The 18,525-nt window shown below is 48.0% G+C and overlaps 1 protein-coding gene across 1 annotated transcript; it reads right to left on the minus strand.

The window, feature by feature from the left end:
* Nucleotides 1-1,257: 1,257 nt before the first annotated feature.
* Nucleotides 1,258-18,236, minus strand: LOC148502616 (uncharacterized). Its single transcript, XM_088449574.1, has 6 exons — nt 18,060-18,236; nt 16,662-16,853; nt 14,695-14,818; nt 14,166-14,263; nt 13,563-13,920; nt 1,258-2,734 (listed from the first exon to the last, which is right to left on the minus strand). The coding sequence occupies exons 1-6, from the start codon at nt 18,135-18,137 to the stop codon at nt 1,461-1,463; spliced, it is 2,124 nt and encodes a 707-aa protein (XP_088305700.1). The 5' UTR covers nt 18,138-18,236; the 3' UTR covers nt 1,258-1,460.
* Nucleotides 18,237-18,525: the final 289 nt, after the last annotated feature.

The following is an 18,525-nucleotide window of genomic DNA, read 5'->3' on the forward strand; positions in this document are numbered from 1 at the left end:
AGGGGTGACATACAGGGAGAGTGACAGATGTAATAGCCTTAGAGAAGATACCATGGAGTGATATAGGAAAAAGCTCATGTGTGTATATAAGAGGGGAGTAGAGTAATGAGGAGGCAATGTGTACAGAGCGGCGAGATACAGGGAGAGTGATGGGTGTAATAGCCTTAGAGAAGATACCATGGAGTGATATAGGAAAAGCTCATGTGTGTTTATAAGAGGGGAGTAATGAGGAGGGAATGTATACAGAGGGGTGATATACAGGGAGAGTGATGGATGTAATATCATTAGAGAAGATACCATGGAGCGATATAAAAAAAACCAAATTTTTAACAAATGTTTTTTTTCTATTAAAAGGTGAAATTTGTAGGACAGGACATAAACAAATGTCAGGTTTGAATACGAAATTGCCTGGTCACATATGGTGATCAATGTTTGTTACACTGTTTTTATTTCACTTGTTTAGAAAACACACTTAGTTATTGCATGCTTTGTGTATTACCACAGTTAGTTGCCCCCTCAGCTAGTTGCCCCCTAAGACTGATTGGTAAGATATAGTCTGGCTGATAAGACTACATCTGAGCCAATTGGTCAGTGGAATGAAATGCAGAGTGATGAGAGGACATACATAGCACTGTGTGTGTGTGAGTATATAACAGGCAGTGTGCTACTATAATCTATGCTTCACTGATCCCCATCACACACAGGTAATGACAATTACAGTAACTCATTACATCACATATGTATAACATCAGATGGAAGATGTGATGTTCTCCACGATGGACTGACATTGGGTATTTGTCACCACATGGATCTCTTAGCTAGAGTACAAGGAGGCTGAGGATTACTTGCTTTTGATTAGCAACACAAAATACAACTTTCCCTCCCTGTTCCCTTCAGTTGTCCATGACTGTGTGATATATACTTTCCTTTTATTAAGGTTGATTGTTATGTGAAAAAAAGTAGCAATGTTTGTGCACTGATGGCGCTGTGTATTGTCCATTCTACTATTACTGGTACTCAAAACGGAATCAGTGTGTAATACTTAATCCCGACAGCAATAGCCCGGCAGAGGTGATAATCCTGATCGTTCATTAAGATAAATAACGCTATCCTAACCCCCTCCTAACCTTCCTTAGGCGCTCCTAACCCCCCCTCTAAGTGCCTAAACCTATCCCCCAACTTCCCCGCAGCCTACCCCTAAGTCTCCCGGGGGGGGGGGTTGTCCCCATGGGAGCCCCTAACCTAACCCTCCCTCCCACGGCTGTCCGTGCCTGGCTTACCTTCGATCAGTATGCCGGGCATCGGGCTCCCGGCGAAGGTAAAATGACAGCTGTCGGGATTTCGACACCTGTCATTGGAGCCTAGCCGGGATTAGACAGTCGGGATGGCGACGGTCGGCATTTAGACCATCAGCATCCACAACTTCATACCCTCAAACACAATAAATTAGCCAAAAGATTTTAAGCATTTGAATTGCTTAAAGTATTGTGTTTTATGTCTATCAGCTCGTTTTTTTTATGTATTATTTGATGTGTAACAAGATTTGATTTCTGTGTAAAACATTTCCCACACTCAGAGCATGGAAATGGTTTCTCACCTGTGTGATTTCTCTGATGTCTTACATATAAATCAAATCTTGTAAAACATTTCCCACAGTCAGAGCAAGGAAATGGTTTATCACTTATGTGTCGTCTCTGATGTCTAAGTAGACTTGATTTTCTTGTAAAACATACTCCACACTCAGAGCATGGAAATGGTTTCTCACCTGTGTGACTTCTCTGATGTATAACAAGAACTGATTTTCTGGTAAAACATTTCCCACACTCAGAGCATGGAAATGGTTTCTCACCTGTGTGACTTCTCTGATGTATAACAAGAACTGATTTTCTGGTAAAACATTTCCCACACTCAGAGCATGGAAATGGTTTCTCACCTGTGTGATTTCTCTGATGTCTTACAAGATTTGATTTATGTGTAAAACATTTCCCATAGTCAGAGCAAGGAAATTGTTTCTCACTTGTGTTACATCTCTGATGTCTAAGTAGACTTGATTTTCTTGTAAAACATTTTCCACACTCAGAGCATGGAAATGGTTTCTCATCTGTTTGACATATTTGATGTCTAACAAGATATCTTTTGTCTCTGAAACATTTCCCACAATCAGAGCATGGAAACGGTTTCTCACCTGTGTGACGTCTCAGATGTATAACAACAGATGATTTATAGACGAAACATTTCCCACACTCGGGGCATGAAAATGGTTTCTCACCTGTGTGACATCTCTGATGTATAACAAGATGTGATTTATGTTTAAAACATTTCCCACACTCAGAGCATGGAAATGGTTTCTCACCTGTGTGACTTCTCTGATGTGTGACGAGAGCTGATTTATAGATGAAACATTTTCCACACTCAGAGCATGTATGGTGCTTTGCACTGGTCTTAGTTGGTTGGTCATTAATGACTTTTGTGTTCTGTTGGGGATCTATGGAACAGGAATACATTTTATCTACTGCATGAGCTATAATAGGTGTACCACTATCTGGGGTATCAGGAGAACATTCCCCATAATAAGAGGGATCAGATGACACATGTGCACTGTGAGGTGCTGGATGTATAATTGTGGTGTTAGGGTTTTGTCCTAGAGAATCTCGGGTGTTGTTGTGACCTTCTATGTCACCATCTGTAGATAAGATGTGATGTCCCTCTGAGATCTTCCTTCTGTTACATCCATCTGCTGGGAATAAATTAAATATATGAAAAAAGTATTGTTTCTCTGTAACATGGATAGTTTTCCAATAGAGACTACGGTGACAGGTCCCCAAATTAGTAACAAATGGGGAAGTTCCGTTGTGTCATGGTACAATGTATAACGGTCACATATTATGCTATGTTATAGCTATCACAGGGGTTACATGTTTATTCTAATACAAAACATAAAGACAATTGTTGTCGGCATTGGAGTCACCACTACAAACCTGGGTACATCTAGCAATCCAAGCACAAGGACTTCAGCAAAACATTTAAGCTTACAGCCCAGTATCAAGGTTCCTGCAAGTATCTATATTGTATATACATCAAACACCATTAGACTGCTGGTAACATGTGCTCACCTCCCAGATCCAGAGGCTAACTCCTAAACAAGCATAGGCTAGTGAGCCACACACAAAACAGCCTCATATCGGCATGATTGACAGCATTCAGGACTTTAGGCACAATTTTCAAACAAAATAAAACAGGCCAGTCCTGGATGTTACCCATACGTTACATGGTACCAGCCGCGTGGCAATAGGTTTTTGTTTCACAATTAGCTTCTGTAGCTGAGAGACAAGAAAGATGTAACTACAAGTCAGTGGTGTATGAAGGATCAGTCATAGAGTAACTAGCAGAATATTAGGAACTCCTGATGCCGGATTACAAGCTTAAATGTTTTGACCAAAATATGAACAAATCCCTATACTGTCCTTTCAGTGTTCGCAAATACGCGCTATAGAACGTATTTTACCCGCTATTGAGCAATGGGGACTCACTTTTAACAAGTAGCCGGGTCCCCGGGGACGCGTTGTGCTGTGGCCAATCCCTGACAGCTGGCTGCAGCACAGCGCGTCCCCCTGAGAAAGACACAATGCTGTCTGTTATTGGCTGCTGCTGCTGTGGAAAGCCATGCTGGGATCAAGTGTCTGATCCCAGCATCGGCACAGCATCCGTGCCGGGCGCTGGGATAGTGTTTGTTCCCAGCGCCGGGTAAGCCACCATGGCAGGTACCTGGTGAAGGGGCCGCCTGGTCCCTTCCACCAGCGTCAGTGGTAAAGTGGCGGCGGGAGAAGCTTGGCTCCAGGCGCAAGCTAAGCGGAGCTCGCTGCCCAGAAGCGGCGGTTGTTTGGCACTGGCCACAAGCCAAACACGGCTCGCGGTCCAGCAGCCAATCGGAGGCAGAAGCGACGAGCCAATCGCGGTGTCTTGAATCAGACGCCGCTGAGAGGGAAAGTTCAGTCCGGTGGTGGAGGGGAGGAGTGAAGACCTTCCGAAGACAAGAGAAGAGCGGCGCGGCAACAGTTCCGGCGGCCACGCAAGAGGCCAGAAGACGGCGTGATCAAGGAGGAAGAAAGGAAGAGGCGGTGCCGCTGGCCAGGATGGGCCAACGGCAGAAGACTGAAGCTGAGGACTGAAGCCTCTTCCACCTTACGGGTAGGCGGCCTTCGGCCACCGTTATTTACCCCCTTCCCTAGACCACCAGGGTTGTCGGGCACTAGGCCCGTGGAATAATTTCAGGCAATAGGCCTGTAGGTATATAGGTGGGCACAAGGCCTGGGCTACATAGGGGTCATTAGGCCCAATTGAAGGTGTGAGTGACGCCAATACTGGGGGCAATGCATAGGGGGGATTACTACTGAGGGCAATGCACAGAGGGACTACTAGGGGCAATGCATAGGGGGACTACTAGGGGTAATGCATACGGGGATTACTACTAGGGGCAATGCATAGGGGGATTACTACTAGGGATAAAGCATAGCGGGATTACTACTAGGGGTAATGTATTAGGGTATTGCTACTGGGGGCAATGCATAAGGGGACTACTAGGGATAATGCATGAGGGTATTACTACTGGGGCAATGCATAGGGGGATTACTACTGGGGACAATGCATAGGTGGACTACTAGGGATAATGAATGGGGGTATTACTACTGGGGCAATACATAGGGGGATTACTACTGGGGGCAATGCATAGGGGGACTACTAGGGGTAATGCGTAGGGGGATTACTACTAGGGGCAATGCATAGGGGGATTACTACTAAGGATAAAGCATAGGGGGATTATTACTAGGGGTAATGCATAGGGGGATTCCTACTTGGGGCAATGCATAGGGGGTCTACTGGGGGCAATGCATAGGGAGTCAATTACTAGGGACAATGCATGGGGGGGACTACTACTGGGGCAATGCATAGTGGGACTAAAGGGCATTAATGTGTGGCATAATGTGTAAAGGCCAGGCATGGCTGTGTGGCATCATTTGTAAGGTCTATTACTGCATGGCATAATGTGTAAAGACAGGGCATTAATGTGTGGCATAATGTTTAAAAATCGGGCATTAATGTGCGGCATAATGTGTAAAGACCGGGCACTGCTGTGCGGCATAATGTGTAAAGGGCATTAATGTGCGGCATAATGTGTAAAGGCCGGGCATGGCTGTGTGGCATCATTTGTAAGGGGTTAGGGGAGGTCTGAGAGGCATATGGGGAGCTCTAAAGCATAAATTATGATGGGACCTAGAAATGGTCAGGTAGGACCCCATTTTTTTTTTAAAGTGGAGGGTCCCTGGGACCCACATATTTTGTCAACACCGCGATCACTGCCTTTGCTGGATACACAGATTGTGAGTGGAGGTGACAAGCCCCAAAGTGTCAGATGTTCCTCCAGGTGACTGTAGAATTATTTTGGGCTTACTTTAATACTCCTAGGGACTGTCAGCAACCGCCTGTTACTGACTCCCCCCAATGCCTCCTGGGTGGTGCTGGCTAATTGCCACTGATCTCTCACTGTGGACCAGTTGGCACATGGTAGCTGGCAGAGGGACTGAGCTTGGAGACACTGGGCTCAAACCAGAACAGCTGGAAGTAGTGTTTGGTGCTTCTCTGGTAGTCACAGGATACGAGCAGATGCAGGTGTCTGGGGCAATTGGATATTTATTGCTCATAGGATTTGTCTATACAAAGACAGTTACTCCAAAGCATAGAAGGTGTTACACAGGTTCTCTCCTCTCAGATAGTCAGAGCGTATACACCTTACAGAGCTACATCGGTTCTTTACATACAGATAATGTATATATCACAGCAGGGATCCAGCCCAAACTCTACATCAGTTATCACATCAGGAAACCAAAATTAAATAGAATTTCAATTTCACAGTAACAGGTTAATTACATTCCTCCTGTGATAAGCCTGACACTTATTACAGTATATTTAGTCATTATGAAGGAATACAAAATTATTGTGACTTAAACATGACGTGTTACATGATTGGTCTCCTTAGTACGGAAGGCATGAACAGGAAACTCCAATATGCATGAAGACCAAAAGACAAAGGCGTCATTAGGCCAAATGGACAATATGGGTAACACAGGTGCGGACATGTTTGTGTTAATAATTTACTTGCGCTGGAGATTGCTTTGAGCCATCACTGGAGAGTATATCTCATATACTTTAGATATAGGGTCTCATTCAGACCCAGTCGCAAGCACTGAGCGCTCGCAACCGGGTTGATGTTTTACTACTGGGCATGCGCACGTCGGTACCGACTAGCGTCGGGCGCTCCATCGCTATGGGTCTCGCACCAAACGATGGAGAGTGACAGCTCGCCCCGTTTGGGAGGCGGGCCGAGGGGGGGTGGCTGAGCAAACGGATGCGTTCCTCAAGGAACACCTGACCGTTTGTGGGCGGCCCCACTGACATCACCAGTGATGTCAGTGGGGAGCTTCCTGCTCGATCAGAGCAGGAAGCTCCCTGGGGCTTGCGGATGCCGAGACCCAACCTTAGGATCTCGTCGCATGCCCCGATGGTCGTGATGGTCTTGACCATTGCGACCATTAACCTGGTCGCTCGCTAGAGCTGTGGGTGGTAACCCACAGCTCAGCTAGCGACCAGGAGGCCGCACTAAAAAATGCAAGCGGCCACCCTCAGAGCGATCACTTGCATCAAGCGCCCGACTCTGAATGAGGGCCATAATGTGTTCTGATAACCTAGACCAGGCCTGGCCAACCTGCGGCTCTGCAGCTGCTGTGAAACTACAAGTCCCAGCATGCCCTGCTGTAGTTTGGCTATAAGGAAATGCTAAAACTGTGGCAGGGCATGCTGGGATGTGTAGTTACACAACAGCTGGAGGGCCACAGGTTGGCCAGGCCTGTACTAGACCATGAAAGCTGAAGGCACGTGACCAAGACACTGCTGCCTCTAGGCTTACAGGAAAGATGCGCAATATCCATGGGATGTACAGAAAGAGAAGCTGGAAATGCACAGACGTCGCCATTTTGGGGAATATTTACATGAATAACAAGAGATATGGTAAGAACTTACCTTTGTTATCTCTGTTTCTATGAAGTCCATAGGGTCCACAGGGTTGACCTTGGGGGTATAGGATGGGAACCAAATCCGGGCACCACGCAGTTAAAGCTTTTAGCTCCCAGGATGCACTTGGGTCCACTCTCCCTATAACCCCACCCCCCAGCCAGAGGCACCTCAGTTTGTAAGTAGCCAAAGGCCGAAGGAGGAGAGAAAAAGAGAGAGAAAACTGGAACACTCAATAACCATACTCACAGAAATGGGAGATGGAAAACCGGTGACCAGCCACACAGCCCATACGAAGCCAGGTGCGTCAGGGCGGGCGCCCTGTGGACCCTATGGACTTCGTAGAAACAGAGATAACAAAGGTAAGTTCTTACCATATCTCTTGTTTTCTACTTCAGTCTCAAAGCAGTTCAACCAAGGGTGGGGACGCTCCTGTGCTGAGAGGAGAATCCGTCGCCAAAAAGGAAGCATCCTGAGAGGCAAAGGAAACCAATGCCTAGAACCTTAAAAAGGCGTGGTCACCTAGTAAGGCAAAACAGCGAGGCGCCACAGCGGGCCGCCCTCGAGGGTTACATGGCCCGAGAAAACAAGCCTCAACAGAAAGGCCTACCCATGGGTAGGCCCCTGAGGAAGGCCATCGAGCCAACATTTGGCTATAGGCCGGCCATCCTTTCCTGTGAAAACCAGAAATCGCAGACCACCAATAAGGGGTCCGATTTCCGTAAGGACCTTGAACGGATCACATAAATCCCAAGAGGCCGGACCACAGTCAATGAGGCCACACCAGCCGAGAGGACTGGGGACTGAATGGCCGTACCATAAGTTCCAGAATATGGTACCTAAAAACCACTTTAAAAAGAAACACAGGGCGGAGCAACTCACACCCTGACATGATGCCCTCCAGAAGAGGGAACCACATGAGAACGCTCCCAATTCAGACACTCTCCTGGTTGATATAAACACCCTGAGAGAAAGAGAGAGCCTAAGCAATAGACCATGTAATGGCTATCACAACCAGCGGTTCCATTGACTGTCCCCGGAGGGAACGAAGAACCACTACTAACTCCCAAGGAGTCCCTAGGGAGGACAAAAGGAGGCATAATCCAGAAAACACTCCAAAGGATGAACTGGATACCAGAGTGGAGCAATTCCATATCTTAACCCTACTGACAGTGTAGGGATCCGCACTGTCAGGAAGGCCAGGCCGAGGGAGAAACCCAAGCCAGCCGGAAGGAATGCCAGAATATCTGGAAATCCTGGACACCGGAGGATTGTATCAACAGGTACAATACCATAAGAATTATGGCTGCCACAGTTTGTTTGTAGGTCCCAGCAAAAGCTGATCTATGTGCTCTAATCATTCCAACGATGACAAAGCCAGGGAAGCCGTAAGACCACTGTAGGGACGCAGTCAAAGACAAACGACCCAGGTCCTTGGCAAAACCAAGGACCCTGAGACAACAGGTCCGGGCAGTGAAGCATCAGGAATGGAGTATCGATGGAGAGAATCCGAAAATCCAAGTACCCCTGACATCTGGGGCAATCAGGAGCCACCAGCAGGAAAGCATCTCCGTCTTGATTGAAACACTTCCCTCGAGGAAGAAGGGAGACCGGAGAACACAGGTACGCAAAGTGGAAGGACCACTTCACCGACAAAGAGTCACTGAAAGTTGCTTCAGAATCCCGAGAGCTGGACTGTAACACCATAGTGTGATAAAGTCAGAAGGCCATGAGGGCCACCTCAGGGGCCCCCCCTGCTCACCAGGAGATGAAACCTCTCTTGGGGAAGAGACTAGTCCCCGGGATGCACGTCGTGACGACTGAGGACTCCCGCTTCCCAATGGAGAGCTCCTGAAATGAACGCTGCCAAGATGGTCGGGAGGAGACCCTCGGACTATGTCCGAATGTGTGACATACCTGTCATTGCCACCCAACCAACAGTGTTGCTAAAAAGGAAGCCACTGTCCTGACCCTGTCGGACTGAACCTTTTCAAGTTCACCGGGAAACAAGAGTTATGCCAGAGTGAAGGCCCAAGACAGGCTAAAGGTCCAACAAGTTAATTGACAGGGTAGAATCGACAGACGTCCAACTGCACTGAAATGGATGCGAACCAGACACTGTCCATAGCAAAGAATACCCTGGACGAGATGGCCATAGCCACCCGGAAAGGGACCGACTTGCCTCCGGAGAGAGCACATCGTTCGAACAGTGATCTGACAGAAAAAACTCGTTCCATCTGGAGATAAGCCAATTATGGAAAGGCCTGGAATGGAACTGAGCCCATTCCACCCTTCCAAAGGCAGACACTGAATATTTGATCATGCATCCCAGAGTGTAAAGACATATGTCGACTGCGTAGACATCCATGGACTCCTAATGGAAGAGTGGAGACTCCGTCTTACGCCAGAAGAATTCTCAGATTCTGAGAATCCAGCAGGGCTCCTAGATGAAGAATACCCAGAGAGGGAGGACTTATTCCCCGTTGATTAAACGTCTGCACCCTGAAGAAGCCACGGTCATCCTGATCTGGCAGTAAAGTACCCCGGTGATCCTGCTAAGAGCAGGAGACCGTCCAGGTACAGGAGCATTGGGATATACTGAACAGGAGAACTGTCAGAAAATCCAAAACGCTGGTAAACCCCTGTGGGGCTGAGGACAGTCCCAAGAGGCAGAGCCCGAAAAATTGTAAGTGTTGCTGTGATATAGCAAACCTCAGTCCATGCTGAGGAAAGGTCTCTGTAAGTACCCGTAAGCAGGCGTCCTGTATATCCAGTGATACCATAAAGTCCCCAGGTTCCAAACATAGTATGATGGAGCATAGGGATTGCCTCCTGAGCCCAGGTAGCTTTAGGAACTGGTTCAGGGAATTGAGACAGAGAATAGGCCAAAGAGAACCATTCAGCCACACCAGAAAGAAAGCAGAACAACCAGTCCCTCGCTGAGAAAGTGGGGATGGCCTCATCAGCTCCACTGACCGCAACAACTGTATAGCTTTCTGGATTTGTAAGGCCCTGTTCGGGTCTGAATAAGGGCCCGCGTACCATCACATGTAAAGAGGCCGCCTGAGCAAAGAGAGGGCGTATCCTCCTACCCACGTAGCCGCGGCAACCTGACACTAGTACCAGGCTAACTGAGAAATTCGCTATCTCCCAGTGGGAGGCCTGTCACGTCAGGCTGAAGATATATCCGTAGGTTCAGAAGCAGGATCGGCTGGCAGTCCAGGCCTGCTCGGGACTGGATATGTCGGCCCTTGTAGAGGCCGACAGTCTACGAAGAAACAGACCTTTACAGCTGACCCAGAGGACACAAAGACTTAACAGACTTAGTCTGAGGCCTTGTAGTGGGCATAGCTGAAGGCGGTAAACTGGTCGTTAGTAATACTGCCAATGTTACTACAATCTTGTCAAGGTCAGGACCAAACAAGATCTACCCTATAGATGGTATCTGCACCTCTGCATTCCCAGAGCGTAGCCATAGGGTATGACGGAGGATACAGTCGCAACCGGAACTCTGAAAGTTAGGAGACTGGTATCCAATATAGGCATTTCCACCTATGACAACTGCATATATTACGTGAGCGACCAAATACATTTGAACCCCAGACGTTTTGGAAGGGAAAAAACATTACAAATGCATCAGCTCAGTATGCAATAGTATTAACCAACCATGCTATAGCCATGGTAGGATGGGTAACAACCCCTGAAAGCGAGTATACTGATTTCAGGTAGAGTTACCACCTATGGATCCGAAGAATCCGACCACGCCGGAATGGGAGGCATAGTAACATCTGTAATGAGATGAGTAACACGCCCATCCACCCCAGGAGGGTCTCGTGATGACCCTCAGGGAATTTGGGACAGGAGGCCAAACGCTGTTGTAATACCTCGTATCTGGCAACAGCCAGAGTCCCGCCATGCGATCCAACCGCTAGTCAGCAACAGGGAACCCGAAGGCACGTAAGACGGAGGGTGTATGATACAGGTGCAGGTCAACATTCACTCTAACCAGAATGGACCTGCTACCAGCCCTAAAGCAGGGATAATAAAACCTGAAATAGGCTTCCCCCCGTGTAAGAGGGAAAGAGCCCAAAACAGTATCCAGTACACGGCAGAGCCAACTGGGAAGTAACCACAGGGCGCCAACCACGCCAATTTGCGTTTCATAGAAAACGACATCCACCCAGGGTGGCTGTGGTAATCCCTGCAAGGGGAATGACAGACTATTGTGGCACCAGGGGGAATTCATATACTTGGAAAAACCCCTGCAGGGAGCGGTAGTCTGTGTCACAGGGGAAGAGTGCAAGAAACTGCGAGATACCCTGAGATGAAGAGGGCAGTATGGTGAAGTAACCCCCAGGTGAGGTACAACAATGGGGCCCGCCCGGCGATCCGCAATTGAGAGGATCCCAAGAAAACAAACCGCCCAAAGGGGTCGTGTAAGGGGCTCGGCACCAGATGGCGCCGCATACAGAACCCTTTATGAGTCAAATCCTCCGCACTAACACATGCAGCACATGACTTGCAGGATAGTAAAAATGGCTGCAGTATAACGCTCTATCTCCTGGTCAGACATATCTGACCAATCTTGGCGGAAATATCAAGCAGCAATATACTGGTCCTGACTGATGCCAAAATTAGCTGCAGGGACACATTTTCAACGTATGCAACACACAGTTCCATCGAAAATATGGCAACGTGCAGCACGCAACAGTATGTGACAAACCTCACAAATATTAACAAGTATATAAATGTGAGGCCTCAGAACCACCCTAAGTACAGCTGTATTAGGGCAGATAAAGAAAAGGGATAGATATATATTGACAGGTGAGATAATAAAGTACAGACAGTCAGCACTAGCATAAGTCACATACCATGCAGATATATACATATATATACATAAACATGTCATATAATATACTGCACTATGTCACTGCATTCAACTGCCCAGATTCAGTGTCTGGGAAGGCTACAGCGCTGTGTACACTGACCTGATGGTGCGGTACGCAGGGGGACTGGACTCACTGCCATCTCCGAAGCTCTGCTGCTGCACATAGAAAATGGCCACCTGGAGACCTCAGAAGAAGCGTAGCCCGCGGAGGAAGCAGCTCAGCGACGCCAGACTATAATACTGAAAGGCGAGCTGAGCTGAGGGGAGGAGCCGCTGTAACAGGGAAGGCTTGCTCCCCTGGCCGGCTATTAACCCCAGGGAAGCCGGCTCCCTGCGCCGATCGTTAAGTCCCTGGTGGTCTAGTGGACACACGGGGTATGGGGGGCCCGCCGCCACTGCCGGCGCCTCCGGTCTGTCCCCAGAGACCGGAGGCACAGGACTGCATTTGAAATGCGCAGATCACCGCAAGCGGTGATCCGCGACCTTACATGCTCCCCGTGGATTCGCAAGCAGTCCTGGGCGCCCACAGAGTCCGGCTAGTACAGACTCTGGGGTCCCGCTGAGATCCCCAGATCTGTACTGGCGTCTCAGCGCCAGCGGGGTGACGGAGCGGCAGGTTAGACGTCCTATGGACAGTCCAACGCTGCCGCTCTGAAGAGTCCAAAGTTGGAAAAAACTTTGTCCCTAAAAAATAAAAATAAAATAAGCTTAGGGGCTGCTAATCAGCTCCCCCTGCACTAACGGTGACCCGACTCCGGCCGGGCACCAACTTAAACTGAGGTGCCTCTGGCTTGGGGGTGGGGTTATAGGGAGAGTGGACCCAAGTGCATCCTGGGAGCTAAAAGCTTTAACTGCGTGGTGCCCGGATTTGGTTCCCAACCTATATCCCAAGGTCAACCCTGTGGACCCCCTATGGACCCTGAAATAGATAGGGGCTGATGGCTCCTGATGTATGAGATACACCAGAGAGTGTGGGGAGGAGACTGGTCAGATCTCTGGGCTGGTAACACACAGTGACATGAATTGAGGGGGAGAGCAGGAGTATAATAGGGGCTGATGGCTCCTGATGTATGAGATACACCAGAGAGTGCAGGGAGGAGACTGGTCAGATCTCTGGGCTGGTAACACACAGTGACATGATGTGAGGGGGGAGAGCAGGAGTATAATAGAGGCTGATGGCTACTGATGTATGAGATACACCAGAGAGTGTGGGGAGGAGACTGGCCAGATCTCTGGGCTGGTAACATACAGTGACATGATGTGAGGGGGAGAGCAGGAGTATAATAGGGGCTGATGGCTCCTGATGTATGAGATACACCAGAGAGTGCAGGGAGGAGACTGGTCAGATCTCTGGGCTGGTAACACACAGTGACATGATGTGAGTGGGAGAGCAGGAGTATAATAGGGGCTGATGGCTGCTGATGTATGAGATACACCAGAGAGTGTGGGGAGGAGACTGGTCAGATCTCTGGGCTGGTAACACACAGTGACATAATGTGAGGAGGAGAGCAGTATAATAGGGGCTGATGGCTCCTGACTCCACCACTGGACAGATACATTTCCCTGATTAGTTTGTACTGTTGTAGTGATTGAGTAAGTGTTTATTACTCACCTGTGCTGATATCTGTAGGGATTTCCTCCTCCTTACACTGCTGATCACCCCTCACATACGTTTCTTCTTCTCTCTCTATATCTTCTACCTTCATATCAGTCACATACGTCTCTTCTTCTCCCTCTATATCTTCTGCCTTCATATCAGTCACATACGTTTCTTCTTCTCCCTCTATATCTTCTGCCTTCATATCAGTCACATACGTCTCTTCTTCTCCCTCTATATCTTCTGCCTTCATATCAGTCACATACGTCTCTTCTTCTCCCTCTATATCTTCTGCCTTCATATCAGTCACATACGTCTCTTCTTCTCCCTCTGTATCTTCTGCCTTCATATCAGTCACAAACGTCTCTTCTCCCTCTATATCTTCTGCCTTCATATCAGTCACATACGGCTCTTCTTCTCCCTCTATATCTTCTGCCTTTATATTAGCCAGACTTTCACCCTAAGAAACCCACAAATCAATAAAATAACAATTTAGAAATGTCAGATTTCATTAAATCACACTAATTAGAAGAATTCTGGTTAATAAGACACACACAGCTTCCTACAGATCCTATAAAGACACTTTGGTATATTGGTGAGACCCTAAATCCCACCTACCTGATGCTCCTGTGGGGTCCTGTGATTCTCCTCTGTACAATCCTGTGAATAAAGAGGACGGGGACATCTCTCTGGAGTATTTCTGTTACTGAGTCCATCTGTAGGAGACACACAGTGACTGAGGGCCTGATTCAGAGTGAGAAAGAGCATGTAACTGTGAACCAGGACAAACCATGTTGCAATGCAAGGGGTGCAAATACATACATTATTTTGCATTTAGGGTAAATACTGGCTGCTTTTGCATGTAGCCCACATATACTGCACAGCTTTACTTTTACACTGCAATTTAGACGTCAGTTTGGACACCTCCCTTCCAACTCTAAATCTCTCTGCTCATTATACATCTGCCGCACCTGCAGTGCAGCATGGTTTCACCAAGATTGTCAGTTACATGCTAATTCTCACTCTATTCCCAAAGCTGAATCAGGCCCTGAGTACATTGTATATATGTGATTATCAGGTGATGGGTGTATATAGGAGGCCCCCATACCTGCTCTCCCCTGTACAATAAATTACAGTCTCGTCTTACCCAGTGATGTGAGGGGCCGGTGATTCTCCATTATCACGTCCTTGTACAGACCCCTGTCATCCTCTATATACTCCTCCTCCTGCATGGAGACATAGACAGTGACATCCTGACACCTTATAGGAACCTGACACACAATGATACAGTCATCACCCAGACACATCCCCTGGTGTTACTGTACAATGTCCCATTCCCAGCAGTCACTTCTACAGTCATCACCCAGACACATTCCCTGGTGTTACTGTATAATGTCCCATTCCCAGCAGTCACCTCTCCAGTCATCACCCAGACACATCCCATGGTGTCACTTTATAATGTCCCATTCCCAGCAGTCACCTATCCAGTCATCACCCAGACACATCCACTGGTGTTACTGTATAATGTCCCATTCCCAGAAATCACAGCTCCAGTCATCACCCAGACACATCCCCTGGTGTTACTGTATAATGTCCCATTCCCAGCAGTCACCTCTCCAGTCATCACCCAGACACATCCCCTAGTGTTACTGTATAATGTCCCATTCCCAGCAGTCAACTCTCCATTCATCACCCAGACACATCCCCTGGTGTTACTGTATAATGTCCCAATCCCAGCAGTCACCTCTCCAGTCATCACCCAGACACATCCCCTGGTGTTACTGTATAATGTCCCATTCCCAACAGTCACCTCTCCAGTCATCACCCAGACACATCTCCTGGTGTTACTGTATAATGTCCCATTCCCAGCAGTCACCTCTCCAGTCATCACCCAGACACATCCCCTGGTGTCCGTATAATGTCCCATTCCCAGCAGTCACCTCTCCAGTCATCACCCAGACACATCCCCTGGTGTTACAGTATAATGTCCCATTCCCAGCAGTCACCACCCAGACACATCCCCTGGTGTTACTGTATAATGTCCCATTCCCAGCAGTCACCTCTCCAGTCACCACCCAGACACATCCCCTGGTGTTACTGTATAATGTCCCATTCCCAGCAGTCACCTCTCCAGTCATCACCCAGACACATCCCCTGGTGTCTGTATAATGTCCCATTCCCAGCAGTCACCACCCAGAAACATCCCCTGGTGTCACTGTATAATGTCCCATTCCCAGGAGTCACCTCTCCAGTCATCATCCAGACACATCTCCTGTATAATGTCCCATTCCCAGCAGTCACATCTCCAGTCATCACCCAGACACATCCCCTGGTGTCACTGTATAATGTCCCATTCCCAGCAGTCACCTCTCCAGTCATCACCAAGACACATCCCCTGGTGTCACTGTATAATGTCCCATTCCCAGCAGTCACCTCTCCAGTCATCACCCAGACACATCCCCTGGTGTCACTGTATAATGTCCCATTCCCAGCAGTCTCCTCTCCAGTCATCACCCAGACACATCCCCTGGTGTCACTGTATAATGTCCCATTCCCAGCAGTCACCTCTCCAGTCATCACCCAGACACATCCCCTGGTGTCACTGTATAATGTCCCCTTCCCAGCAGTCACCTCTCCAGTCATCACCCAGACACATCCTCCGGTGTTACTGTATAATGTCCCATTCCCAACAGTCACCTCTCCAGTTATCACCCAGACACATCCCCTGGTCAGTGGCGTAAGTTCATCCCAGAAGCCCGGAGGCAAGTTATAATTTGGTGCCCCCCCTTGTCATACCCGCTGACACTCTAATATAGAAATGTGCATGCAGATAGGCTACAGATATACAAAGGCAGCAGCTGATGGTCTGACATGGAGCTTTCCACTAGTGTATGATGGCTTCTCAGGTACTGGGAAGGGGTGCCATGTATTGGGCGGCCGTGACGGTACACTCCGGGTATATAATTACAGCCCTAAGTGGGGTGAATATGTTGTGGACAATGAAGGAGGTGCCCCCTTCAGAGCTGGAGCCCGGCGGCAGGCGCCTCCATTGTCTCCCACAGTTCTGCCCCTGCCCCTGGTGTTACTGTATAATGTCCCATTCCCAGCAGTCACCTCTCCAGTCAGCAGGTGAATGTTATTGTTGATGAGTTCCAGCATCTTCTGGTCATTGTGTCTCTCATGTATCAGTGAGTGAGGTGGAGGCACCATGATGGGGCTCTGGGTCCTGCTCAGTCCTCCTGTCACATGGGGACGGTTGCTGGGAGTCTCATGCTCACCGGATGTCTTCTTCACTACTGTGTAATCCTGTGTATTGGGGGAGACATCAATGAGGAGGTCAATTAAACTCCACCTAAATGGGGCTGTTTATTTAGATGATCACTTTGCATTATATACAAAAAGACTATTTCACTAAAGCAAATATTATAGCAATCTCCTATATACAGAAAAATGTAGAGTATATAGTATCTCCTGCAGCTCCAACATCTTTGTGTCACTGACAGAAAGAAAACAACATATAATTCCCAACTCCAGTGAGGACTCTGGGACTGATACTAATATCGGAGACCAGCTCCCTGCTGCTTGTTTAATAATATAGATATAAGTGATGTCACTGTGACACTCCCAGATCCTCCTCACCTCCCCAGTCATGTCCCTGTATTATTACTATAGATATAAGTGATGTCAATGTGATACTCCCAGATCCTCCTCACCTCCCCAGTCATGTCTCTGTATTATTACTATAGATATAAGTGACGTCACTGTGACATTCCCAGATCCTCCCACCTCCCCAGTCATGTCCCTGTATTATTACTATAGATGTAAGTGATATCACTGTGACACTCCCACATCCCCTCACCTCCCCAGTCATGTCCCTGTATTATTACTATAGATATAAGTGATGTCACTGTGACACTCCCAGATCCCCTCACCTCCCCAGTCATGTCCCTGTATTATTACTATAGATATAAGTGATGTCACTGTGACACTCCCAGATCCCCTCACCTCCCCAGTCATGTCCCTGTATTATTACTATAGATATAAGTGATGTCACTGTGACACTCCCAGATCCTCTCACCTCCCCAGTCATGTCCCTGTATTATTACTATAGATATAAGTGATGTCACTGTGACACTCCCAGATTCTCTCACCTCCCCAGTCATGTCCCTGTATTATTACTATAGATATGTGATGTCACTGTGACACTCCCAGATCCCCTCACCTCCCCAGTCATGTCCCTGTATTATTACTATAGATATAAGTGATGTCACTGTGACACTCCCAGATCCTCTCACCTCCCCAGTCATGTCCCTGTATTATTACTATAGATATAAGTGATGTCACTGTGACACTCCCAGATTCTCTCACCTCCCCAGTCATGTCCCTGTATTATTACTATAGATATGTGATGTCACTGTGACACTCCCAGATCCTCTCACCTCCCCAGTCATGTCCCTGTATTATTACTATAGATATAAGTGATGTCACTGTGACACCCCCAGACCCTCTCACCTCCCCAGTCAGCAGGTAGATGATCTCCAGGGTGAGATGTAAGATCCTCTCAGTCCTGTGACTTTCATCCATGTCCATTTTCAGTGAATCAGTGAGAATATAGAACGTGTGATGTGTAATAAAGACTCTGGTTCCTCACAGCAGGATTATCTAGGAATAAATAGAATACACATCACAGAGAACACATGTAAGACAGTCAGACATGTAACACTGAGTGACCAGTAAGTCTCCCCTTTCCCCCCAGCCATAGAGCCCTGGTCAGTGTCTGTCAGAGGTTCCTGTGACCCAGCCCCATAAGGCTCCTCAGAGGCCGTCACACAATGCTGTACTGTATAAGGTTACACCAATGCTCCTCTCCTGGCCGGGGGTCTTATTCCTCCCAGACACAGATTTGGTGAAATTTGCTCCACGTGTATCTTGTACAAACACATGAATTAGGGATGTTGGGATTTTTTACTTTTGTTTT

Source organism: Taudactylus pleione, unplaced genomic scaffold (genome assembly GCF_031769625.1).
Source record: "Taudactylus pleione unplaced genomic scaffold, aTauple2 ptg000488l, whole genome shotgun sequence".
In the NCBI taxonomy this organism is placed as follows: domain Eukaryota; kingdom Metazoa; phylum Chordata; class Amphibia; order Anura; family Myobatrachidae; genus Taudactylus; species Taudactylus pleione.